Below are 27904 nucleotides of genomic sequence, written 5' to 3' on the forward strand. Positions count from 1 at the left end.
GATTGATTCATTTTTAGTGTAATTTAATAAGAACTTATAATAACATTTAATAATTTAAAATAATCCTGATTTTCAGAAACAGATTTATGTATTGTACATTTAATTTAGGATATATTATAACATTGTTTCTCAACCACGTTCCTGGAGGACCACCAACACTGCATATTTTGGATGACTCCTTTGTCTGTCACACCCATCACAGGTCTTTCAGTTTCTGCTAATGAGCTGAAGATCTGAATCAAGTGTGTTTGTTTAGGAGACATGGAAAATGTGCAGAGATGGTGGTACTTTAGGAACGTGGTTGAGAAACAATGTAATATAAAATAATATATTTAATTGTATGCTGAATTGATAAATAAAAATAAATATGCACAAAATGTAAAACATAATAAATGTAAAGGTTCCGTAGAATGAAAATTAATTGCATGACCATGGAATGTTCATATACGCATTGCACATTTTCAGCGCCACCCTAAAGAGGCATATGATCTGTTTAACTGTATGTTTTGTTAACGTGAAATTTCTTTTGTATATTTGTAAAAATTCAACAAACTTCAAAATTTTGATCAATATGACTCATCCTTGCTGAATAAATATTTTAATTTCTATTAAAAACTCTTACACAACGTTTGAGGTAGGATAATAACAACGTATATAAATATTGTCACGGATTCATAAAGGTACACAAATATTTGTACAAGCATTAACAAATATAATTATTAAATAAATAAAAATAAATAAATAAAACAATATTACTAACACAATGAAATAAAATGTATTAAAGTAAAATAGGATAAAATACATTTCAAATACTTTTTGTTTTTAACTTTGATTCCTGTTCTTTGTGGTGAAAATTCTCTCTCCTTTTTGAAGGCTTGATCCTGGTGTGCAACATTCAGAAGCAGGAGCTGATTTGCCTGGGCTTGGCATGGAAAAAATAACTTTGCTTGGTGATATTCGTTTTGCGAGGGTCACTGTCAGTGAGTTAAAACTTCCTACAGAAAGTACCTCAAAAAGTCTGTCTAGAAAAGGAAGACCACCTCGGCCTCTCTCCACAAAGAAGTGGTATGACATTTAGGATAAATCAGAAAAGATGACGGTCACTAGAAATCAGTTTCAGTGTATTAAAACTAACCTAATGCACACTTGTCCTGTTTGTCTAGTTTTTATATTGTAGAGTACCTCTTTCCACTGCTCTCTGCTGGGTATGAGAGTGTTCAGCAGGTTCCTTCAGAGATTACAAAAGTTGTCTCTAGTAAAGTTACAGATGGTGGTGAGTACATTAGTTTTGAAGAACTTTAATAAAACTTAAGCTGACAACAATCTGCTTATTTATTTATTTATTTATTTATTTATTCATTCATTTTGCTTTAGCTGTGTCGTTTCAGCATCAAAGTTTGTTTCCAGTGAAGTTCAGTAGGTCATCTATTAAACAGTGGTGCGAGATGAAGGTCACATTCAAGATCTACTCCAAATATAGTCTTCAAAAAACAGTAAGTGCAATGTGTCAATCATAAAATCTACACACTTCAGACTAAGCTGAAAACTAAAGACTCTTGTATGATTTTATCTGGCCTGATCTTGCCTTGTTTGTTGTTTAGCCTATTCTGATTGGCTCAGCTATGTTTCCACTGAGCTCCTTGATGCAGAGTGAATCGCTGAGCATTTCTTCTGCCCTGCCTGTACAAACAGCTAATGGAAACACTGATAAGCAACAAGTTGGTCCTCTGAAGGTAATGCATCAGTCTTAGTCCTTGATAGGATTTGAAAGTTTTTTACAAAACTTGTATTACTTAAAAAAAAAAAAAAAAAAAAAAAAAAAAAATATATATATATATATATATATATATATATATATATATATATATATATATATATATATATATATATATATTGAATATATATGAATTCTGGGTGGTTTCGAGATTTTTTCTAGACGTTTTTGCGTTCTGTATAGCAAAGGATAAACAGAACCAATCTCTTTAGTACACAAAACTGCTAGAGACCCTATTGGTATTTAAAATATCAATATCATAATCATTTCAATTTTGTAAATGTGTATTTTTGTATCAGATCAAATGGAAATGTAACATTTGAATTATAAAAAATATTGTAAGGTTTTGTTTTTGCAAAACATAAATTAAAGCTATTTTTTAAAGAAACAATCAGTGTATATTTGATCTAATATGATGAGAATGAGAGAATGTGTATAAAATGGTTTTATTTTTATTTTATATTTAAGATTTGTTTAATATTTTAGGAGAAATTTTCTTGATCAATAATAAAAGACAGTGCTTAATATTTTGACACAGTACATTTTAGGCAGTAATATGGTGGTCAGTTAAAGACTATATTGCAGGAACCATTGGTTAAATTACTGTAATTTGTTGCAGTTTATTTAGAGGTTGGCATAACTGAACATATATGCCAATGTTAATCGTTGTAACTAAAACCACATCTATTAAACTGTTGACTTTTTGACTTTTAAGGTTGAATATTGTAAAATTTGACTTAAAAAAAAATACAACAAAACATATGCAAGCTTACAAATAGAATCACATCAAACAAAGTTAAAGGTGCAGTAGGGGATTGTCTTCAGAAGCGTTTTTTGTTGTTGTGCTGGTTGAAAGTCTCTTCACATTCCGATAGTATTGATTAAAGTAAATGGTCGAAATGTATTTATATATATTTTTATATTCTTGGTACGGCATAAGATTAAAAAGTGTTCCTCCAGTTAAAACTTGTCAGGCAGATAATTCCCATAATTCTGTATAGTAGCCCAAACTGTCTGTCTGTTCAAAAAACAAAGGATTTTTACACCTGTGCACCTGTTCACGCAGACAGCTCCGTGCACATGAGTTTACTTGCTCATGAGAGAGTGATAGCAGTAAAAACAAATGCTGAATCAAAAGTTTTTAAAATCCTAAATGAATATTGTAGTTACTTTTGCATTCTGTAGGAAGGATGACACCACGGCTGAAGTATTTCTGGTGTAGATTGTGTTGTTTTACGAATGGGTTATATGCACAGAAGTGTTGTTCAGCCACTGAAATCTTCCGTCGAAAGATTGATGTGACATTTCAGTTTCATAAGTAGCATGTAAGTATGGCTTAATAATTTGAAATTCCTGCACCCCGCTGGCCAACCACTAAGCATACAGTAGACACTTTAGGACAAAGCGTGTGAGAGAGTAAGACCAGCGATCCTTGCATTCATGAAATATTACACATTATTCCACATCAAGTTTTGCTTGCTAAGCAACTAAAGACGTGCTAGATATAGTAGTTTTATATCGGAATTGTAGTGTTATAAAGTACTATTAAGTTTTCTAACTGGCAAACACCATGTCCTAGTGGGTTGTGTGCTGTCATTTTTATGGTGCACAATCGTGATTTCAGGAGGCGTGGCTTTGGACAGCAGGGCAGGGACTGTGATTTCAAAGCTGTTATGCTAACGGATAGCATTTTGGCAGATCACCTACTGCACCTTTAAAGTTTGACTGCATGGATTAAACATTTTTTGTTTTCTGAACAATTCACAAAATTTGACAAACAATGTTAGATAGAACCTTATAATTTCAGGGTGACCTTTTGGTTCCATAGGTCTAGAGCTAAAATTAAGGATATTGTTTTAATGTAACTTATTCATTCTTGTTGCTTATTTGTTTTTAAAAGGTGACCTTTGAGTTAGCAGAGGACAAGAATAATTTCTCCTCTAAAAAAAGGCCTGCAAAGCAAATGCTAAGTCCACAGAGACCTCTCCTTTCCCTTCTGACAGAAGAACATGATGAACCGAAGGGTTTATGTGTGAGCAACAGCAAGAGAGACCCGTCACCTCAAGCGCAGAGTATTCTGATTCCTCCTGCTAGATCACAATCCACGTCACCACACGTCAGATTCCAGAGCTCTATTCAGCAGCAGGAAATGGAGGACACTGAGATTCTGCTGCATATGTTACTCATGGTGCCTAATGGGAAAGATTTGAACTGTGCACCTATGCAGCCCAATGTCTACCTGAACTGCAAGCTTCTTGGATCTGATGAAACTGCCCGATCTGCAGTGAGCTGGGGTCAGAAACATCCAACATTCAGCTTTACTCAAGTAAGAAGAATTGAGGAAAGGACTTTTAGTCCCGTTTAGTGGTAGGCACAGAATAACTTTGTTTCTAACGTGATACAGGTGGCTCCAGTCGCACTGAGCCCCAGACTGTTGGAGAGAATGAAGAATAACATGATGGTCATTGAAGTCTGGTTGAGGGCCAGCAGCTCAGATCATGATAAACTCCTCGGCTTGGTAAAACTACCACTCCACCAGTTTTACATGTCCTTCCGGTAGGTTTGAGGAAATATATATGTGCATGTGTGTTAGGGCTATAACAATATTGGAAAAATTTGACATTGCAATATTTTGTTTGGTAACTTTTTATTTTGATGGTCTATTTGAGTATTAGTAGACTGTCTGCTTAATGTCTGTTGATACGCTCCTTCAACAGACATTTAACTGACTATAAGAAACTTTGCAAGTACATGTCATCTTGCACTAACCCTAATTCCAACCCTAACATATACTTATAATCTAGGGACAAGTAGTTGGCATGTAGATGCAATGGAACTTGATGTATCAAAATAAAGTGTGACCTTTTGTTTTTCTATAATTTCATCTGATGACTTGAATAGCTCTATTTGGAAAGAAATCATTAATAAAAATGATTGGGATGATTGTAAAGGGGAGTGCATCTGCAGAAAATGTAATAAACAAATTAAAATAATAGATAAGTACAATAGAGCACAGATAAAAGTGAAATAAACACTGCCTTGTGGTTTCCGGGTATTCAGGTACAGATTCAATAATTAAATATGAACTAACTCTGTAGACTTCATTGCATGAATAATTAAATACAATTAATCACTATTAAAGCTACACATTTCTTATGCTTAAATGGTTTAAATTCACTTGAAATCTTACACAGGCCTTAAAAACGCATCTAAAATGAAAATATTTCATTCTGTTTGGAATAAACATTACAACGACTCCACAAATCTCATGTGTCCTGAACTACACTCAAAAAAATTATTCAGCTGCTTTTTTAAACATTTTATTTTAAATAAGCTGGTTTAACACAATTCTTGAGTTTTTTGGGGGTAAGCTTAATTGCTTTATGCTTAATTCACTTAAAGTTAACTGGAACATGAAGGAATTGTGTGGAATCCATCATTTTTTGCAGTGTATGGTGCCTGGTCATTATAATTCCAATTTAACATTGAAGATCCTGCGATGTGTCTATGGCAGATTCACATATTGTGATATTGATGTGAAAATGAGATATTGTGAAGCCATAATGTGTGTAAATGTACATATACAATGCCCAGAATAAATGTTTAAAGCTGATTCTAAATATAAGTATATTAGTCAAACTGAAATAACAACAGGTGGCACGGTGGCTCAGTGGTTAGTGCTGTCTCTGGTTTAAGTCTCAGTTGGACCAATTGCCATTTTTGTGTAGAGTTTTTGCGTCAGTTTCCTACGGTTTCCCCCACTTTCCAAAGAAATTCATTATAGGTGAAATGAGTAAGCTAAATTGGCCGTAGTGTGTTGGCGGTTCATTCAGCTGTGGCAACCTCTGATGACTAGGGGACTAAGCCGAAGGAAAATGAATGAATTAATGAATGAAATAACAACAGAACATAGATCTGTAATTAACCTTTTTTTCTTTTCAGAGACCCCAAGATCTCGGAGCTGCTCCTGCAGTCTCAGTATCCAGTGGTTGGAGTGGACAGTTATATGCCTGTGGTGGATGTATTTAGTGGCAGCACGCGAGGAAACCTCAGGGTGTGTTTAGCAATGGGTCAAGCACAGCAGGTCATGGCCCTGCAGCGGATGAGGGACGACGAGCTGAGCCACGACACACCAGTGCCTCGACCAGCACACATGCTAGACCACCGGCCACACACAGAAGCCAAGGCAAGTTTACGCTGCGATAGAATGCATGTACTTTAAGATATTTATATGAATATTTTAACATTTTAGATTTAAATAGGTTTTATATGCTCATTTATATCTGCAGGAATTACATATATAATAAAAAGCTTGGTTTTATAATAGTCATAAATATCAATGAGCTCGTCTAAGACTCTCTGCAGCTCATGTCATTACCTGACGTTGACACGTACACACACACACAAACTCACACTCACATAGTGTGACATACTCTGAAATACACATACAAAATTACCATACTTCAGTTCTCCTAAAATATTGACTAGATACCTTGTTAAATCATAATCTTTTCAGCTGAAGTGATGGATAGGTTTATTCTAGCTAGGAGTGAGTGTATGAAATGAAAATTTGCTCCTTATGGTTGATATAAAGGCTATATTATAATTATACTCAACAAAAGAGGCCGTCAGAGATGTATTTAGAGTTGTATTTTGTTTTTTACAAGCATGTGAACAGTGCAGGAATTAATATGCCTTAACTTAAATAAATGTATTATCCAACTTTCAAAAATTTTGCATTCTGACAATGAACTGTGACGTTAGAGCAGATATTCATTGACTAATTGTATTATCTGGGAGCTCTATAATGCCAGTCTTGTTTTCAAAATGAGAATCTGACATACAAAGTGTAATTCAAGCTTGGATAAACTTAAAAATGAGGGGAAAGTGATCATTGTTTGAATCTCATTTGGAAGCATTATGGCTAATCGAGCGCAGCTTGGGGGATGCATAATAATAATCCCATGTGCAGACTGTGTTTTGATCTGATTGGCCTGGTTTTCACCAGGATTTTGTAATTGGAGAATTCACATAAGAGCTAGCCAACAATAGTGTTTAATTCTAATAGTGTTTAATAGGGTATTTAATTTCTATGTGCCAAGCTCCTATTATTCTTAATAATTAACGAACTCCAGATTTTCAGTCTATAGGACCTTGAAAATTGCAATTTATTACACCTCCACTGCAGTAGTCTGCATTTTTGTTTACTCACTATTTAACAGCCAGAGTCTGTTATAGTCTGTTTCTTTCTGCCAGAAAACATCACCATTTCTATTGTTGGATGCACCAATGACCATGGCAGTCTCCATAGACTCCTGACATCTAAGCCACTGATGACATGGAAAATAATCCTTTTGGCTTTTTGTCTGTGTGAGATTTGATTGTTTTGTCGTTTCTGGAGTGTCAGAACAGTGGTTAAAGCTCCGCCCTCTTCTGGAAAGCAGCAGCTCATTTGCATTTAAAGACACAGACTTAAAAATTGATCGTTGGTGTATTTTGAACTGAAACTGCACAGACACGTTATGGGGCCACCATATATTTATTTGACAACTTAAAAACAATGTCCCATATTAAAATGGACCCTTAATGTATGATGAATATTGTTTTAGGCCACTTCAGATGTCCTGCTTGAGCATGTGTTCATGGTCCGGGTCGAGAGAGTAAAGGGTCTGATGCCTCTGCAGTCCACAGTATGGGGTGAAGCCGACTGCTATATCCAGTACTCTTTTCCTGCCCAGAATGAGTCAAGAGAGGACATGGACACACATGCTGTCGAGAGCCGTAAGCTGGTTCCTTGCTCACTGTATATATATAACCTTTGATTGAGTTTAACCAGCTGTATTTTGCACAGACGTGGACTTGAAAGCGTTCCGCTCTGAGACCACTCTCTGTGTGCCCGACCCTGTGTTTGGACACAATGAGACTCACGTCCTGCTGGCTCCGCCTGACGTCCCAGTGCAAAAGCTACTGCTAAACTCACTGGCCCATCAGGGACTGAGGGGTGGAGGAGGAGTGCAGTTTGAAGTTTGGTGCAGGTACTGTTTGATGTTTGTTTATTTATTCTTTTATTCATTCATTTATGATAACGTGGATCCCTAATTTAAAAAATATATATATATTATTTTATTTATTTGTTTGTTTACATTTTAGCATTTCAAGGAAGAGCCTCTTTTGTTTGATAATATTTCAATTTTAGTTGTATTAAATAAAAAAATAAAATGCATTTGGTTTTAATATTTCTTGTATTGATTTTCAAGTATACACATTCACAAACCACACAACTCTTACCCAGAATATCCAGCTGTCAATAATTCAGTCTGAAATTAAATGTGTATGGAGAGACATAATAATAATAATATTAATATTAATAATAATAATAGAAATAAATGCATAAAGAAATAAATGCAAAAAGAAAAACAAAAAGAAAATTTGTACATATAAATACAAGTTGACACTTTCCAACAGCGAAAAGATAAATTATTTATATTTTTTGTTTGAAATTTAATTACTTATTTGCTTATTTGGAATAGAATAATTTTTTGGGAATATTTTCATTAGTTTATTTATTAAAGGTATCTTCTTTTTATTTTGTTATCATAATATTACTATGAAATGTATGATTTATGTGTTTTTTTTTTCATTGAGCTTTTTGAGAATAACACATGCTTGTTATTTAGTGATGTTTTCTTATTTATTTTCTTTTTCATTTTTAACGTTACTAAATGGGTCCTTTTAATTGACAATCGTTTTAAGGTTGCATCTCCATCCCTCTTTTCATTTTAGGAATTCAAAGGGCCCTATCATACACCCGGCGCAATGTGGCGCAAGGCGCGGCGCAATATAGGGTCATTTTGAGCGCATTTGCGCTCAAATGTGCGCCCATAGGTGTTCTGGTCTAAAAAAGCAGGCGTGTTTTGGCGCGTTGCTATTTTGAGAAACTGTAAATAGTCTGTTCTTTAGACCAGAACAAAGTCTGTCTATTGTCTGGCGCAAAGTGCGCCTGGCTTATACACTACAAACAAGATGCAGAGCAATACGCAAATATCTTTCCATATGAAAAATATATAATATCTTAAGGATGTGTATATATATATAAGGATATATACAGGTTATAAATATAAATGAAATATTACAAAACATATTAATTTCTAGCCTACATGAAGATTTTAAAACCACTCCCTTACTTTCTTCATCTCGGGAGGCTTTTTCAGTTCATTCAATTTGCTTTTGTATAATGTTGTTATTATTATTAGCAGTATTATTTATTATATCCATATTTATATTTGTTTTATTAAAAACAAGCTTAGATTTGTCCACCTGTCAGGTTTTAGACCATATGGGGCATGGCAGGTGTATTTGGAAATAACTCAGTATTTTGACCACACTTGGTTATTATTGTTCATTTATTCGTTTGCTAGAAATTAGAACTGAATTTGGAAATAGTTTTGAAACAAATCTTTGCGCTTAACAAACAAAATTAATTATTAATAGGCTAATTGATGTCTGTGCGTAAAGGTTTCCCTAACCACGAAAGCAAAAGCTAAAGTGAACTTACTTTACGTCAAAATGCTCTTATGGCGCGACGCCGCTGGCTCTTAAAGGGAATGGGAGATGAGACTCTAATTGGTTCATTCTCAAAACACACCTATAACTCATTAAGAAAATAAACTCAACCCTTTTAGACCATGCGCCATGGCGCAAAGCGGATTTTCCCGTCCTTAAATTAGCAAAAATGCGTTCTGACACGCCCTGAAAGCGTTTGCGCCCTGCGTTTTGCGCTCTGCGCATGGATCGTCAAAATAGAGCCCAAAATGTCTATTTTTTTTCATTGGATAATATAAAAGTAAACAAACAAATCTTAAAAGTCTTTTATTTCGTAGTATTGTTTTATTATTTACTTGCTTGATTGTAGACTTGTTTACTGTTAAAAATCATTTTTAGGTATTATTACCCAAACGTTCGAGATCAGCTTGTAGCCAGAGGACTGCTGCCCATGTCCAAGCTGTGTGCCATGGTGACCATGCAGAAACAGGGCCAGACAGAGGCACAACATTTCTCCCTTCCTCTGATACCAAGAACCGACCGGCCTGTAGATGCGCAACCCCAGCCACCTGGTACCCGTGCATCAAATTCTCTCAAAACAGAGGGCATAGACAGGATAACATCAATCTGAGTCGTATCTATTTCTGTCTCTGCTTGTCTTTAGGGCTGCTTGAAGTGACCGTTCAGTACAAGTCTCGACCAATGAGGAGTGTGGGACTGAAGAGTGGTGTCGTTCCCTCCCGCAGAGTAACACTGGTTGTGCAGATTCATAGAGCCGCTGGACTGCAAGCTGCAGCCAAGTGAGTCAATCTTAGTTTCAGTTTCCATTATTTTGTCATTCAAAACATCACAGTTATGCAGAACGAAATTACATTACATTGGCACCCGGCAAGAACATTAAAAAGCATCAGAAAACACTGTAAAAACCGAATATAATAAATAAGCTTTTGTAATTTTATAAACATATAAAAAATGTTGATGCGTATAAAATATAAACCAATTTAAAATCTCAAAAAGAAATGAATAATCTTAAAAACATTCATTGCACAGTGTGTTAAAATAGTATGAAATCTGACATATGTACTTATTTGACTGTTTATGCTTTATTTTTATTTCCTACTGGCTATCAGTAATATTTTAAAAGACAGAAAAGGTAATGTTTACAGCATCTACCTTTTAATCTTACTGTTGGATCTTAAAGGGGTGGTCCACTACAATATCATATTTTAAACTTTAGTTGATGTATAATGTAGCTGTGTGAACATAAACAGCATCTCTGTATGTAAAAAGCTCAAAGTTCAATGCAAAGGGAGACCTTGTTTTTTACAGAGTTAGCTTAGCAAAGCCTACAATGAATGAATTTAGGGACTACAAAAAATACTTCCGGGCCTGTGAAATCACAAACGTACTTTTACCGCGCGCACACATTGTGTAGTTAAGGGCTGTGTCCAGAGGCGCTGTAATGTTACAGCAGAGGGAGAAAATGCCGTCCTGCTATTTCCACTGAGCTTCTTCTGTTTCTGTATTTGGGCTTCTAAATGACACGACACAAAGACAGAAGTGCTTACAGTTCAATATTAATTAAGTTCCAGAGAATTATAAAATACATAGCAAGCATGAATTGACAAAAAACAGCTTCCAGAATCTGTCCCAGTTCAGTGCTGGATTCGGTTAAAATCTCCTCAAAGAAGGAGCAGCTACCACAAGCAGAAGATGTGGACCCTGAGGCCACAACCTGTAAGTGTTTTTATTTGTTAAAATTAATTATGACATGCACAGTGTCTAGCCTTAATTGTATGCTGTTGCAAAGATGTAAAATGGGAAATGCTGTTTGGCATCGCTAACAATTTAGCTACAAATTCATATTTATCAGTTAAACTGCTATAAACACGCACACACACACACTCTTCACCAGCACATGCGTATCTCTCTATAGGCAGCTTTTCCATGTGTTTTACATCTCAGATAATGAACTCGCAAAAGATATGAGAACGATTCATATTACTTACACATGCATATTCAGAATATATGTAAAAGATGCCATGTAATGCGTTGAGTTAAAAAAATACAGGAGAGCTCGCCTAACTTGTGTAGCAGAAGAAAAATCAATCAAGGCTCACACAGGTCTCATCTCACATCTTGTGCTTTATTCTTCTGTCAACAGCGTCACTGTACAGCAAATAACTTAATCCAAGCATCAGAGAAAAATAAAAATAAACATCAGTCCTGCGCACATGGGCTGTTCGTGTTACACGCGTCTACAGACAGGTCACACACACACACATAAATACACACACACACACACACACGATGGCAAACTCTCTTAAAGGAGCCACACCCCATTTTCACTCGTTACAGACACATGTCAGATTTTATTTTAGAGAGCGGTTAAAATTCTAAAAGAGTTAGCTGCTAATCAGCAAAACAGTTCAATTCACAGGTGTTAATCTAATCAGCCTGACAGATTTAAATGGAGACAAAGCCACAGTCGTTGGGACCTTGCCTAATGGTCAGGAAGTGCATAAAGACAGTAGGGTAGTGCCTTCAACATGTGGCCTTTGACAGTTTTGAATAAAATTAGAATTTTTAAAACACAAATAATATATATTAGTGCTAATTTTTAACTAGCATTTTTTTCACATCATCTTTGTTTTGTTTTTCAGAGCTCTTGCAGACTCAGACAGCTCGCTGGACTATTACTCTAAAGTGGGCCTGAACTCATTCATCACTGTGCAGCTCTCCTTCTTGCCGGACAGTGAGTCTCGTAGCACACGTGTGGCAGCCAGGAGCTTCTGCCCAGAGTTTGAGCATCACACTGAGTTCTGCTGTAACCTGCTGGTGCAGAGAGACAGTGGAGAGAGCGTCAGTCTGGCTGAACTTCTGCAGGATGCTGTGGCTATCTTCACCGTCTTCAACAGAGACACACGCAAAAGTGAGTTGAACAACATCTAGACAGTAGACACACTCACATCTTTTCTCTTAATGCTCTTGCATTAATGCTGTTTGAATTTCTTTAGGCAGCAAATGTTTCCAAAAAATGCAATGATTATTTATATAACCTCATATTACAAAATATCTAAGAATGTGTGTAGTTCTACGTTGTAAAACACAATTAGTTAAACCTAGTGATGCACTGAGAGAATTTTGTTGGCCAACGCAAAAAAAAAGGCATTGGATGTTTGTTCAAACTACTTGTTTAAAATGAGCTGAAACAACACAATTCTTGAGGTTCTTTTGAGACAACTTAATTGTTTTCTGTTCATTCTACTTAAATTTGTAAAACTGATCATTTAACTTAATTTCTTCATGTTGTCCCAACACAAAAATTTATTGTGTGGAATCCAACTTTTTTAAAGTGAATAACAATTTTAACGATTCTGATATAAATATTGGTCTGTTGCATACAATACTAGCTAATCTTTTTCTCCATTTAATCAATTAGTTTTACTTAATATGGACTGGATTCATTCAAGAGTTTTCAACATTTTAAGAGAGGTACAAGTTAATAAAAAAATTACAATATGACAATTTGCAAAGGTGTTTTTTGCTATTCAGTATTTCTTTAACAACCGTAAATTGTATTCTATATTGTATTTACATATAACTGAACATGTTTTTAAATGAGCTAAAGCTAGTGTTGTTTCTATATGTAAATTCTACATTTCGCTGCTCCAGAAAACTATTGACTCCCTAAAGTGCAGTCAGTTTCTTTTATTGTCTTAGATATTTTAGCTCAAATCAAACAAACTAAGTTATGTCGTAACGCTTATCTTTTTGTGTGATCGCTCCATTTCAGTGCTGTAATTGTAAATACTGTTTACTTTGTTTCTTTTCATTGTAGTGGTTGATACAAGATCGAAGGACATTGTCTTGGGAACCGTGAAAATTAAGCTTGCAGATCTGATTCATAAAAGAAGTGGTATGAAAGTTTTGATTATAATGTTGTGTTGTATTGCAGAATTTAGATACTTTGGAAAACACTTTAGTTTAGGTACCAATTCTTAACTTCTGGCTTATTACCTGTCTATTAATAAGACATTGGCTGCTTAATAGTACTCTTACTCTAGCACTAAATGTTCTTGATTTGCAAAATGCCTCCTCGATTGTCAGTCACTTTGGACAAAAGTGTCTGCTAAATGATTAAAAGTACTTATAAAGTATTATGTTATTCTACATCGCTAATCCTGCTCAATACCTAAACTCAACTACTACTGTAAATTACAAAATATAAATAAGCAGCTAATTAGTAGTTTATTGAGCTAAAAGTCTTAATTAGTGGTATGTTTGTAGCGAGAATTGTACCTTAAAATAAAATGTGACTGTGTACTTTTATATAAAAAAGTATGAATAGAAATATACATTTTGTTTAACTGAAATAATATTTAATAAATATTTTTATTATTTATCTTTTTTATTTATTTATTGAAAGTATTAATAATTAAAGGTGCTGTATGTAAGTTTTTGACTCTTCTAAAACATAAAAATACCATAAAATCTTTGCAGATATTTAAGAAACATGTCAAGTGAACATTTTTGTTTATCTGAAAAACAGTGCTGAAGTCAGATATTCTGCTTTGAAAATGTGAGTTACGTGCTAAACGTCTGTATTTTGTCCCATTGCCACTTTAGCCAATTATATTTCAGTACCCCAGGTTGCCTTGTTGGAAAACAGCGTATGTTGTGACCTAAATATGGCACCAGGTGGATGGTAGCAGACTCCGAAATGAGACTCAGATTCAGAATACCACATGAGGTCATTAATTAGCAAATAATATAAATAATACAAACATAAACATTAGGTGAGCAGGTTACATTGTAACCCTGTGTCCTAACAACACTACTTGCAGAGATTTGCAGTGATATGTAATTTAACTGTTTTCACCATACAAAACATGACAGAAATTTAAATACAGCCATTCAGAAGTACAGAATATGCACTTACTGCTTTCCAACGAGATGCTTAAGGTTAATAATCTAATAAATACATATTAAACCTCTTTAACAGTATTAAATGAACATGCTTAATCACGGATATATGTTGGTTTTCACAAATCTAAAATTCAGTTTTAATGGTTTATTTTCAAGATCTGACGTCTGCTGCTGCTTTTAGTAGTATGGCAACAAATGTAAAAATGTCATGTAAAATGGCACTCAAACACTCATTATTTGCATTTAACATTGAATAAAGCACATGAGATGTACCTGAGGTGATCACAGTTTATCCTGTTGTTCACCAGTGAGAAATACCAGCAGTTTCTAAAACAAATATTTCAGGTGTTGGTTAGGACAAAAAATTCTTGTAATATTGAAAATTTTGTTTTTTTTGTGTGCCATTGCTTTTATTTCGAACACTACTCAAATCTGCCTTTAGGCTCAATAGTTAGGCACACTTTTGTTGTTGTCGTCAATCTGGCAACCTGCACTTGTGTGTGTTTTGAACCAGCCTTGCAATACCTAGTTCAACCACTGGGTGTCAAACTAACATACCGCACCTTTAATTGGATTCAAATGTAAAATTGTTTTGAAATTGTTTTTTTTTTTGTCTCAAAGCTGAATTATAATGGAAATATAGTATTTTATATAATTTTTGTCATTTTTAAAATCCATTTACAGGCATATCTGGCTGGTACAGTCTCTCTCTTCCTCAGAGCACATCATCATTATCATCATCTCACGGTCTGACTTCGGCTGGAGGCCTTGAAATCTCCATTAGTTTCTCCCATCATGCAGACAGAGAGCGAGTCCTCAGTTCAGCTCGTGGTCTCGGATGGGACATAGAGGAACACAGTGAAGACGAGGCCAGCACTGAGGATGAGGATGCTTTAGAAGCACACTCAAAGTCTCTAACATTTTCCATTTCAATGCCCAGAGCATGGCTGCCCATTCATTGCCTGCTGCTGCCTGGACATGAAGACCTACAGCGATCCACCTACTGCTACTACAGATACAAACTATATGAGCAGCACACCTTCAGTTCTGAGCTCAGACACCCCGTCGCAGACAAGAACCATGGAGACGAGGGATTGGCCACAGTGGCATTTCAGGTAGGGATGTGCAAATGGGTCAACCTTTATACATTTAAAGTAAATGAAAAAACAAACTGAACGTTATTATAAAGCCTTAAACCTATTATTATTATTATTATTATTGTTTAGATTTACACCTAAATTAAAAAAAATATTTATGTCTAACTACTTTTTGTTTTTTATGTTATTACTGTTTTTTTTTTTTTTGCCTCTGTATGTTCATTGTTATAGAAACTGCAAAAAAAAAAAAAGAACTGCACAAAGAATCGTGGGTGCCTGAAGTGTCCATCAGTTGAACCCTTTAAAATCCTTCATTCCGAAGGGCCCTTTGAAGTGCCCAGTTTTGAGCACTTCGCTTTGAAATGACACTTCAATATAGTGGTCATATATATCCCATTTGGAACACACAGAGAATTGTGTTTACACTTCTAGTTGACAGAATAAGGAAGTATTATGGAGTCAATCTAGGGCCATATATATACTAGAAAAATAAAAGAAAGTTTTGCGAACAATAAATAAAGTAGAACAAAAAATAAATAAATGCAAATATCTAAAAATTGCATTTATTTTTGAGAAATAAAAATTAAATTTGCAAACAAAAAAAGAACTGCACATAAAAATCAAGCAGTGCATAAAAAACTATAAATCTTTGCAAAAAATTTTTTATAGCATTGCCTTTACAAAACCAAGCAATACAAGGAAACTTGGGCATTTACTGCAGGCCCAGACCTACTGGGATGTAAGACCACCTCGGTTAAAGGTGGGGTTAGGTGAGCGCATTAAAAAGCTTTGGATGCAGCTTAGATTGCACTGGGTTTGCATCCAGACCCCTCTCAAATGAGCATTTGGACTCAAAGGGTTTGGTAAAGGCAATGCTATAAAGCATGTTTTGCAAATACATATATATATATATATATATATATATATATATATATATTAGTGCTGTCAATCGATTAAAAAAAATAACTAATTAATCGCACCTTTCTAAAAAAATTTATCGCATTTAAAATACTGAAACTTGTAATTTTGCCTATTTAAATGTAAAATTAATGTAAACGCAAGAAAATATTTTTTTAAATAGAATTTTTGTTTAACTTGTAACACAGATTTCTTCATGTAAACAACATACCCACAATAAACCATCAAGATCCTGGCTTGACGGCCATATTTATTACAGAAATTAAAACACAGGTATGTTAATGACATTTAAATTTCGAAACAATCAATGCCAATAAAGAAAACATTGATTTCCATGTTGGATTCTAAGTGGACTGCAAAAAAATGCCAAAATACAGGAATTGCAGATATGGAAAATGAAAAATTATAATAATAAACTATAGAATACAAACCGTTGCACTCATTGTAAAGTTTTATTGCTGTGAGTTGAGAACATTAATTATAGAGTAGAAACAATTTTGCTTAATCCTCCTTTACATTCATCCAGTTGCTAAGACTAGGAGTATCCTGCAAGTGCACAGAGACTCCCAAATGCCTGCAAATGAATGATAATTTCTTGCAAACCGGTTGTTAAATACATTGCACACCCCTCTCGCCCCTACTCAGATACATCACTCACTCCACCCCTGACACCCCTCAACAAGCCTGACACAGACACACACACACACACACAGACACACACAACGCGCTGCAGACGTTTTGGCCCCAACGGCCTTCCATACTGGAGCGACTCCCCTCAGATTCAACACGCATGATCACATTCATCAAATTTGCTAAGCGTCCTTGATTAGGCATCCTAAAGTATTACTGTAATTACACTAGGATTCTGACACAACAACGCGAAGCATACGCTTTCGTTGCGTTTAATGAGGAAACACGCTAAACTTGGAGGGCTCATGCTGAAAGGCAGAGTAATGCCCTGTCTTTGACAGCTCGCGACTTCACCAGACGTTCTGAGTACATTTACATAAGACACCAATACTCCGATTTTAATATGATTAAGATAATACTCTTATTAAAATTCTACCGTGTAGCCTTAAAAGAAACCTTACCTTAAAGGAACTCCGATTCACGAAATGCGGAGGATTTTCTTTCTGTTCGCCATGCGGTATCAACTTACAACAGATGTCGAAAGTTAATAATGAAACACCCGAAATTGCATAAAACTTTGGATAACTTGTGATGCAACTAATTGTTTAATACTGGAACTTGCCTTCAAAAAGTGCTTCCTTGGTCTTATCCACATTTATTGCATGTTGAACACACGTCCACCACAACAGGAAGTAAAAAAAAAAACCTGAACTGCGTTAATTACGTAAATTATTTTTAACGCGTTAATTATTTAAAATTAATCGCATGCGTTAACGTGTTAATTTTGACAGCGCTAATATATATATATATATATATATATATATATATATATATATATATATATATATATATATATATATATATATATATATTGCTTTTTTTTCTTTCAACAAAAACACATGAAACTTTAAAACTAAATGATGTATACATTTTTTTTATAATAGTTGAGGCTTTATTTATGTTTGTTTATGCTTTTTGTTACGCACTTTTATTGTATGTTTTTTTTTCCTTTTAAAGCAGAGAATATTATTTATGAGCTTGTTGGGGGATGAGCTTAAAAAACGTGTTCTTAAATACTTCCAAAAATGAGCAAATGTTATTCGTTTAAAAATAAAGTCCTTAAACTTAATTGAAAAAAATATTTATTTTGTTTATGAGCTTAAACATAAAAATGTAATGTTGACTGTTTCAGAGGAGCAGAAGTGTGATCTTGAGGAGGACTCGACCCCTGCACTGGTACCTGAGGGAGGAGAAGCTGGAGGTGCAGCTGTGGGTCACTTTTGGGAAGGAGAAGAGGGTCCGACCGCATAATGCAGACCGTCTAGTGGGCTCTGCTTTCGTGGATCTCTCTGCTCTTGCTGGAAGCTTGAAGCAACATCAGACTATCAGTGGTAGAGATATTTGCTATTTTTGTTATTTACTCTCAAATGGATAATTTGTTTCCTTTTTTCAATGCATTTTTTACTTTAAATTTATTGTACCAAAAACAATTGTATTACAGTTTTAGATGACTTTCCGTTTATTGCATTTATTTGAATGTCTTCAGAATTGCCTTAATTCTTTGTGGCATAGATTCAACAAGGTACTGGAAATATTCCTCAGAGATTTTAGTCCATATTGACATGATAGCATCATGCAGTTGCTGCAGATTTGTCGGATGCACATCCATGATACAAATCTCCCATTCCACCACATCCCAAAGACGCTCTATTGGATTGAGCTGGTGACTGTGGAGGCCATTTGAGTACAGTGAACTCATGGTCATGTTCAGTTCAACCTGTCTAAGACGATTTACGCATCATGACATGGCGCGTTATCCTGCTGGAAGAAGCCATCAGAAGATGGGTACACTGTGGTCATAACGGGATAGACATGGTCAGCATTAATACTCAGGTAGGTTGTGGTGTTGACACGATGCTCAATTGGTACTCATGGGCCCAAAGTGTGGCAAGAAAATATCCCCCACGCCATAACACAACCACCACCAGCCTGAACCGTTGATACAAGGCAGGATGGATCCATGCTTTCATGTTGAACCTACCATCTGTATGCTGCAGCAGAAATCAAGACTCATCAGATCAGGCAATGTTTTTTTCAATCTTCTATTGTCCATTTTTGGTGAGCCTGTGTGAACTGTAGTCTCAGTTTCCTGTTTTTGGCTGACAAGAGTGGTACCCACAGTGGTCTTCTGCTGCTGTAGCCCATCCGCCTCAAGGTTGGACGTGTTGTGCATTCTGAGATGCTCTTCTGCAGATCTCAGTTGTAACGAGTGGTTATTTGAGTTACTGTTGCCTTTCTATTAGCTCAAATCAGTTTGGTCATTCTCCTCTGACCTCTGGCAGCAACAAGGGATTTGCGCTCACACAACTGCCGCTCACTGTATATTTTCTCTTTTTCTTTTTCTCTGTAAACCCTAGAGATGGTTGTGGTTGAAAATCCCAGTAGATCAGCAGTTTCTAAAATACTCAGACCCGCCCGTCTGGCACCAACAACCATGCCATGTTCAAAGTCACTTAAATCAACTTTCATCTCTATTCTGATGCTCTGTTTGTCCATGTCTACATGCCTAAATGCATTGAGTTGCTGCCATATGATTGGCTGATTAGAAATTTGCATTAATGAGCAGTTGGATTGGTGTACCTAATAAAGTGGCCGGTGAGTGTAGTTTTAAACAGAATTGAAATGATTGCAGATTGTACATACAATAAATGTAAACAATATAATTTACTACCCCGATAGCATAATTTTCATGATAAGCTAAGTGTGATCCAAATTTTTGTAGCAGATTTTTATAAACAAATTTTCTCTCTCTCCTGACCAACGCTGGTTTCTCTTTCTCTATCTCTCAGGTGTATATCCGTTGTTCAAGCGCTCAGCAGTAAACCTGTGTGGGGCTGCTCTCAGAGTCCACATCACCGTAACCACAGACTCTCTCATCCTTGAGCCTCAAGTCATTGAGCAACTCCACAGCTCAGGAGAAGAAGACCTGAATGAAGACCTCGCCACCACATCTCCGTCTAGACCTCAATCCCCTAGCAAACCACTTATCCAATCAGAAGTGACCACTGAGGATCCGCCATCCACACAACCCAATGAGAACACATTCATCGCCAACATCACCGTGGACAGAGCCATGCATCTCAGTCTGAAGGGTAAAAAAACTAGAGTGGGCTAGAGTTTGTGTCAGGTATGAGGTGCTGTGTAGGATTTAAATCAAACTTTGCTTATCAACACATAAATAAAACACATGTATATACACCTATAAATTACTCGCATATGCACCTATACTACTGGATGTTCGAAACAGCATAGATGAAACTTGTGTATATACATTTTAACTTGACGCATGAATACGCCCACATACACACGCACATACATATAAACTTGATCCTCACATAAACACCCACATTAACACACGCACATACATATAAACTTGCTGCATGCAAACAAACCTATACACACTTGCATATACATATAAACTCGATTCTCGCATAAATACCCACATTTACATGCAAATACATATAAACTCGCAGCATGCAAACACACCTATACATAATCACATATACATATAAACACGGTCTATGCATATACACCCTCAACAACACGCGCACATACACAAACTCACTGCATGCAAACACACCTATAACATCTCGCGCAAACATACAAAAAATAAATAAATAAATAAAATTCACAAACGTTTATCACGAATCTTGTTTATTTGCAAAGCTTATGAAATAGAAATAATGTGATAAGTAGAGGGATTAAATATGTTAAATTATGAACATATGTTATATAAAATATTAGTCTACATAAATAGACTATTCAAAATAAAAAATATTTTTATTTAAAACCTTTTCATTTAATAAGGTAATTACATACACAAATATAAATGGACAGATAGAACTCTTAAAGGACGTTCAAAAAGCAACCAGAATTATAAATATAAATGTATACTCAAACTAAACTCCTATTTTCTATTGCAAATGTTAATGTAGCCTACAGTCTTCTTTTTATAATTATTATGCTTTTTATATGTTTTTACAATGTGGGTGTCAAAATTGCAAGATTTTGGTATCATTTTGATTGTTAATTATTCAGCTTATACAAAAAAAAAAAAAAAAAAACGCTGATTAAAGGTCTCTGCTCATCATGTTGGTCAAGTTAACCCCCATGGAAAAGCTATATATATTATCTGGACAATCCTGTTGTGTTTAATAACTACTTATATTTTTACAGCAGCTGGCATCCAGCATTTTGGTGCATTAGCCTGTTTATTGGTGACAGGAAAACCCACTTAAGTGCATTCCTGCCCCCTACTGGACATAAGTGTGTATCATAACCCTTGACGAATAGTAACACCAATAATAAAACAAACATAAAAAACTAATATTAAACAAACATATTTTATTCAAATTGATTACTTAAGCAACCTTATATTTATTAAACCATAATAACATTTCCAATAATTTAATTGCATAATAAACCTTTAATTTTGCAGGAGCATTCCTTAGCATTAACTTTTTTTTTTTTTTTTTTTTAGAATTAGCATAATCCATTTTCATAATTCAACAGATGTAATTCCTCTATTAATCACATTATTTCTGTTTCTTAAGGTTTGCAATAACCTGATTCATTACAAATAATAATCTTGGTTATTACACTCAAAGGACTTTTACGTTGAAATTAAACAACTTCCTTTTAAAGTGAAATAACTTCCTTTTACTGTGAAAATTCATGCATACACACATATGAAATCACTTGCATATATGTATATACACAACTAACTGTATATATGTTTGAGAATTTTATTTTGTATGTTTGCACAAGTGTCATTTGGGTGTTTATGCACACATCAAGTTTATATTCTTATGTGAGAGTTTATGGGTGCATATGCATAGATCAAGTTTATATGTATATGCGAGTGTGTATAGGTGTGTTTGCATGCAGCAAGTTTATATGTATGTGCGTGTGTTAATGTGGGTGTTTATGTGAGGATCAAGTTTATATGTATGTGCGTGTGTATGTGGGTGTATTCATGCGTCAAGTTAATATGTATATACACAAGTTTCATTCATGTTGTTTCGAACATCCAGTAGTATAGGTGTATATGCGAGTAATTTATAGGTGTATATACACGTGTTTTATGTATGTGTTTGTAAGCAAAGTTTGATTTAAATCCTACACGGCACCTCATAGTCAGGCTCATTTACAAATACCTACAAGTTATAATGTTTTAAGGCATTTCTGTATTTTTATAAAGTGTTTTTCATTCAATTCATTTATAGCGCTTTTCACAATGATTATTGTTATAAAGCAGCTTAGCAAAAGGTGTACATCATTACACTCTACTTTTTCAATCTATTGATTATAAAGAATTCAAAATTGACTTTTAAGTGATTCTTTTGTCACATTTGATCAATTTGTATCTGTATATTTCAGTTACAATACAAGTTTCCTATTTAAAAACAAACTTTTTTTTGCTCCTGCATTAAATCACAAATCCTCACTTTAACAACACTTAAAGTACATGCATTAAACTTTACCGCATTATTTACATCATATCTATATTCTGAAGGTTTGTACAGAGAAATATGTTTATACATTATTTGCCTGAAGATCTTTCTCGTAACATTTTCTGAATTATGGACTGATAATAAAGATCCCACTCCCAATCCCAAAAGAGATCTCTAAAATTGTATTACTGTAATATGTGACAAAATGAAACCAGTATTTTGAACCGGACTTAATTCAACGTTCAAATTTTTTGTGCTGGAAATTAATACAAATTAGTGCATATTTAATTGATGTATTTGCATATTTTTTACATGCATTTTAGGAAACTTATTTTTTTAATGTACAGTAAGTTGTGGAAGTGTGATAATTAGGTAATCGTTTTATTGCTGACCTGCAGTATCTTGTGTTTGCTGTTTTGCATGTCAGGTTGTCCTCTGGCTGAAAGAGGCGGAGGGTTGCCAAGTTGTTGTGTTTCTTATGCCACTGCTGATGACACGGGTACAGTGACCACAGCGCTGATTAAAGACAATGAATGTCCTGTGTGGGACCACCAGCAGGAGTGCAGGTATACCCATTTGACACGACCACATATATATATATATATATATATATACATACATATATACACATATATATATATATATATATATATATATATATATATATATATATATATATATATATATATATATATATATATATATATATATATATATATATATATATATATATATATATATCTAGGGCTTTACATTAACAGATTTCAGCTTTGGTCGGGTTAGACAGTCACTCCCACTAGCCACTTTGGCTGGTTGAAAATAATTTTTAAATTGTGGTTTTCTTAAAAGCAGGGTTCAACTATAAGAATGACCCATAATGTGTGCAAATGGGATCAAAAACATATATATATATTTATATCTTAGTATAAACAAGCATTTTTTCAAATAAATGCATGCATTTGTGTATGTTTGTATGTTTGTATATATATATGTGTGTGTGTGTGTGTGTGTGTGTGTGTGTGTGTGTGTGTGTGTGTGTGTGTGTGTGTGTGTGTGTGTGTGTGTGTGTGTGTGTGTGTGTGCGTGCGTGTGCGTGTGCGTGTGTGTGTATATATATATACATACAGTTGAAGTCAGAATTATTAGCCCCCTTTTGATTTTTATTTTCTTTTTTTAAATATTTCCCAAATTATGTTTAACAGAGCAAGGAAATTTTCACAGTATGTCTGATAATATTTTTCTTCTGGAGAAAGTTTATTTGTTTTATTTTGGCTACAATAAAAGCAGTTTATAATTTAAAAAAAAAAAATTTTTGGGACAAAATTATTAGCTCCTTTAAGCTATTTTTTTTTTCGGTAATCTACAGAACAAACCATCGTTATACAATAACTTGGCTAATTACCCTAACCTGTCTAGTTCACCTTATTAACCTAGTTAATCCTTTAAATGTCACTTTAAGCTGTATAGAAGTGTCTTGAAAAATATCAAGTAAAATATTATCTACTGTCATCATGGCAAAGATAAAATAAATCAGTTATTAGAAATAAGTTTTTTAAACTATTATGCTTAGAAATGTGTTGAAACAATCTTTCCTTCATTAAACAGAAATTGGTGAAAAAAAAAAACAGGGGCGCTAATAAATCAGGGGGGCTAATAATTCTGACTTCAACTGTATACACACACACACACACACACACACACACACACACACACACACACACACACATAAAAAATTATACACAATACACACACCTATAGTTTGTCAAAACAAACTATTATTTGGGATGCGATTTATCGAGATTAATTTTAATAATTTAAATATTTGTAATGTAATATATTTCCTTTTTGTTCAAGCTGAATGTTTAACAGGTTTAAGGCTCAGTTATTAACTTATTTTATATTTTTTTGTTGTTATCACAAATGTTTTGTCTTTTTGCGGCTTAATATTTTGTTGCCATATATTTCTTTTTGATATTTTGATGCATTAAAAATGATTTGAATTACAGATCTTCAGAAACATTATAAATGTTATTTATGCAAAAGTGATGGTGATATTTGTTGCAGTATAGACAACTGGTCATTTCTGCTTCTGAAAAATCAAGGACGTGTTCACAATAAACGTGTGTTTTATGTTTTCAGACTGTCAAAAGAGCTACTCTTGGATCCCCAGCAGTCCTTGGTTTTTAAAGTTTGGCATAAAGGAGGTAAAGATACACTGCGATTCTCCATGACACTGTGTTTGTGACAGTTTAAAAGATTACTGTGCAATGTTTTCCCCTTGCAGAGGTGGAGCGGGTGATTGGGTTTGTGTCTGTGGACCTGTCACCTCTTCTGTCTGGATTCCAGTCAGTTTGCGGCTGGTACAACATCACTGATTTCAGCGGGCAGTGCCAGGGGCAGTTAAAAGTGTCTGTGTCTCCTCTGAGAGCAGTGCAAGAGCTGCGGGCACATAGACAGATGGCACAGGACACTCATGCTCCAGACTCCATTGTAAGACATTATTTGTATTTATTATGTATTTATTTATATAATTTTTTTCCTACAGATTTATTATCATAGTTTGCTGTTTTGTCTACCAAGTGTTTTATCTGTGACTATTTGCAGTTGAAGATAGCAGAAGTGTCTTAGCATTATGTCAAATAACAGTGTATTCTATTTTTATCGTAGGTACAAAGAGTAATTTAAAATTTGATAACTACTTGACAAGATTTTTATACTAAGAGCACTTTGTTGTGTTTTTATAAGTGTATTCTAGTTTTTTTTCCATATAATGAGCTGAAAATCATTTCTAATTATTTTATTTTATTTATTTATTCATTTATTCATTCATTTTTGGCTTATTCCCTTTATTAATCTGGGGTCGCAACAGCGGAATGAACCGCCAACTTATCCAGCGTTTGTTTTACGCAGTGTATGACATTACACTGCAACCCAGTAGAGGGAAACATCCATACACACTCATTCACACACATACACTATCGACAATTTAGCTCACTCAATTCACCTATAGTTCATGTCTTTGGACTTATGGGGGAAACTAGAGCACCCAGAGGTAACCCATGGAAGAACATGCAAACTCCACAACAAAATGCCATCTGACCCAGCCGAGGCTCTTACCAGTGACCTGCTTGCTGTGAGGCGAGAGCACTTCCCACTGTGCCGCCACTTATTTTATTTTAATTGATTTTTTTTAATTATTTTTTCTTTTGTTTTATTTTAATGATTTATTTATTTATTTACTGATTAATTAATTAATTAATTAAATAAAACAAAACAAAGCAAAATAAAATAAAAAAATGAAATAAAACACTATCATAGCTAAAAATCATATCTAATTATTTTGTTAATTTATTTTGTTTAATGTTTTATTTATTTTATTTTGTTTTATTTTATTTTATTAGTTTGTTTGTTTACTAATTAATGAATAAATAAATTTAATTAAACAAAAATAGGAAAATAAAATAAACAAAATAAACTACCTTATGAGCTAAAAATCATATCTAAGTATTTAAGTTTATTTTATTTTTTCTTTCTTTATTTTATTTTGTTTTGTTTTATTTTATTAATTAATTAATTTAATTTATTGATTAATTAAATAATTTATTTGTTTATTTGTTTGTTTATCTTATTGAATTATGAAGTTATTATTATATAATATGTTTTTATCTATATTGATCTTGTCATTGAAATTGTTAATGTGGCAGTAAATAAAGAAACTAAACTAATTAGTAATTTTATTTGCAATAAATATATTTAGATGCTAATCATACTTTGTGAAAATAGTGGTAGATGTTTAAGGCTACATTATATAACCATATGCATGCAATAATTATATTGAGTGTTAATGAGATTGAGTTTTAAAGCCATAAATACTTTCTTAATAATGAAATCCCCAATAGGAATATAATTTGTTTAGTATATTTATTATTATTATTTTAAATCTTTTTATACATTTTCTGAACAATCATGTGACGCATAAGAGATCTAGATAGTGGTGCTGTTTAGCAAATAATTTGCTAAATAAATCACAATATATTTATTTATCATATTTAATAACATTTTTTTAATCTTAATTAATAAACACTGTAGAACAGACTTTGTTTAAACACCATTCTGGAGTTTGGAGTACTGCAAATTAAAATTTTTGGGTGAACCTCTCTTCAAACGAAACTAAATCGTTTCAAACTTTTGACAAGTAGTATTAAAACATTATCTATTATTTCCATCAGAATATATCAATACAAATGTTGTGTAATATAATTGTGTCGTTTGCAGACTTTCTTTAGTGCACTTCCACTTTGCTATCAAACTTCAGCCACATACAGCAACTTCCCCAGTCACATCAGTCGGTTCTCAGAGCAGAGGATCAGCACTCCTCCCGAGCACTTAGAAAGACTGCTCTCGGACAGGTATTTATTTACTGTACTGTATGTAATGATTTAGAAACTGACTTGTTATTAGCTTTACTATCTGAAGTAATGCCTATATTGTTTTCATTTGTTGTCAGGTCAAGTGTGACAGATCGTCACGATGAGCACATGGACAATGTAAGATTGTTCCATCAGAGTTTGCATGAGGGAGAGAAAGCATCTTATTCCTCCACGGCTGCAGATTCACATCCATCCAGTTCAACACTTTTCTCTGCTCTCAGGTACCAAACATTTCCTCCACTTCTCAAATGAACAATTAAAGGGTTATTTTAATTTTACATTTGTAATTGTTTGCTTTATTACTAAGAACCAGCATATACAGTTTGATTATACAACAAGATGACTTTACAAGAAGGATTAAATGGGAAAAGAAAAATAGAAAATAATAATAAAAAAGTAGAGGGTTCATAATTATTATTATTCATATATTATTTTCTAAAGTTTAGTTGTTAACAAAAGTTATTTAATGCACTATTAGTACAGAATATGCATGTGTACAAACATTTTATACAAAAGGAGTTTGTATATGTATTTGTAATTGTATTTGTATATTGTATATCCCTCTGAACCCATCTTAAAATCACCCTTTAATCTTGCACTTTCTGAATTTCAGTATTTAAGAATTAATATTACTCCCAATTTGGAAGACCTCATTAAAGCCAATTATCCCCCTTTAATCACAAAAATGAATCGGAGTATATTAATTAATTGGTTGATCCTTCCAAATTCTTTTTTTTTTTTTTTTTTTGGCAGGATCAATGTTATAAAAATGAACATCTTTCAGAGATTAAACTACTCCAAAATTTGCCATGTTGCTTAAATACAAACTTTTTGAAGAGGATTAATTCCTAAATTTCAAGGTATGTTTGGAATCACAAGAAACCCAGACCTAAACTTTCGCTTTTGATGAAACCAAAGGAATTGGGTTGAGGTTTTATATATATATATATATATATATATATATATATATATATATATATATATATATATATATATATATATATATATATATATATATAACAATTAAGCACATGTTATATTGATTTATTTACAGATTTGTTTCATGCTGGT

At 33.8% G+C, this 27904-nt stretch overlaps 1 protein-coding gene and 1 long non-coding RNA gene across 5 annotated transcripts in view; both read left to right on the forward strand.

The window, feature by feature from the left end:
• The window catches only part of LOC137487733 (uncharacterized), a 753637-nt gene that overhangs the window by 22389 nt on the left and 703344 nt on the right, over positions 1-27904 (forward strand). The window lies entirely within an intron of this gene.
• The window catches only part of c2cd3 (C2 domain containing 3 centriole elongation regulator), a 51879-nt gene that overhangs the window by 8763 nt on the left and 15212 nt on the right, over positions 1-27904 (forward strand). For 3 of the 4 annotated variants that reach the window (XR_015509161.1, XM_087283811.1, XM_087283812.1), the window contains exons 10-30: positions 874-1065; positions 1164-1273; positions 1375-1493; positions 1602-1733; positions 3675-4100; positions 4179-4330; positions 5717-5960; positions 7384-7555; positions 7626-7809; positions 9716-9888; positions 9981-10116; positions 11980-12248; positions 13158-13235; positions 14930-15360; positions 18083-18281; positions 19740-20042; positions 22831-22969; positions 24543-24607; positions 24688-24893; positions 26679-26812; positions 26911-27054. Coding sequence is in view for 2 of the 4 variants with exons in the window: in XM_087283811.1 (XP_087139937.1) it covers positions 874-1065; positions 1164-1273; positions 1375-1493; positions 1602-1733; positions 3675-4100; positions 4179-4330; positions 5717-5960; positions 7384-7555; positions 7626-7809; positions 9716-9888; positions 9981-10116; positions 11980-12248; positions 13158-13235; positions 14930-15360; positions 18083-18281; positions 19740-20042; positions 22831-22969; positions 24543-24607; positions 24688-24893; positions 26679-26812; positions 26911-27054 (4008 nt within the window). In the remaining 2 variants the exon portion in view is untranslated. Of the gene's footprint in view, positions 1-873; positions 1066-1163; positions 1274-1374; positions 1494-1601; positions 1734-3674; positions 4101-4178; positions 4331-5716; positions 5961-7383; positions 7556-7625; positions 7810-9715; positions 9889-9980; positions 10117-11979; positions 12249-13157; positions 13236-14929; positions 15361-18082; positions 18282-19739; positions 20078-22090; positions 22970-24542; positions 24608-24687; positions 24894-26678; positions 26813-26910; positions 27055-27904 lie in introns of all 4 variants that reach the window. The other variant, XR_015509162.1, reaches the window with a different exon arrangement.

The sequence above is a fragment of the Danio rerio genome, chromosome 15, assembly GCF_052040795.2.
Source record: "Danio rerio strain M-AB ecotype USA chromosome 15, GRCz13ab, whole genome shotgun sequence".
Classification (NCBI taxonomy): Eukaryota; Metazoa; Chordata; class Actinopteri; order Cypriniformes; family Danionidae; genus Danio; species Danio rerio.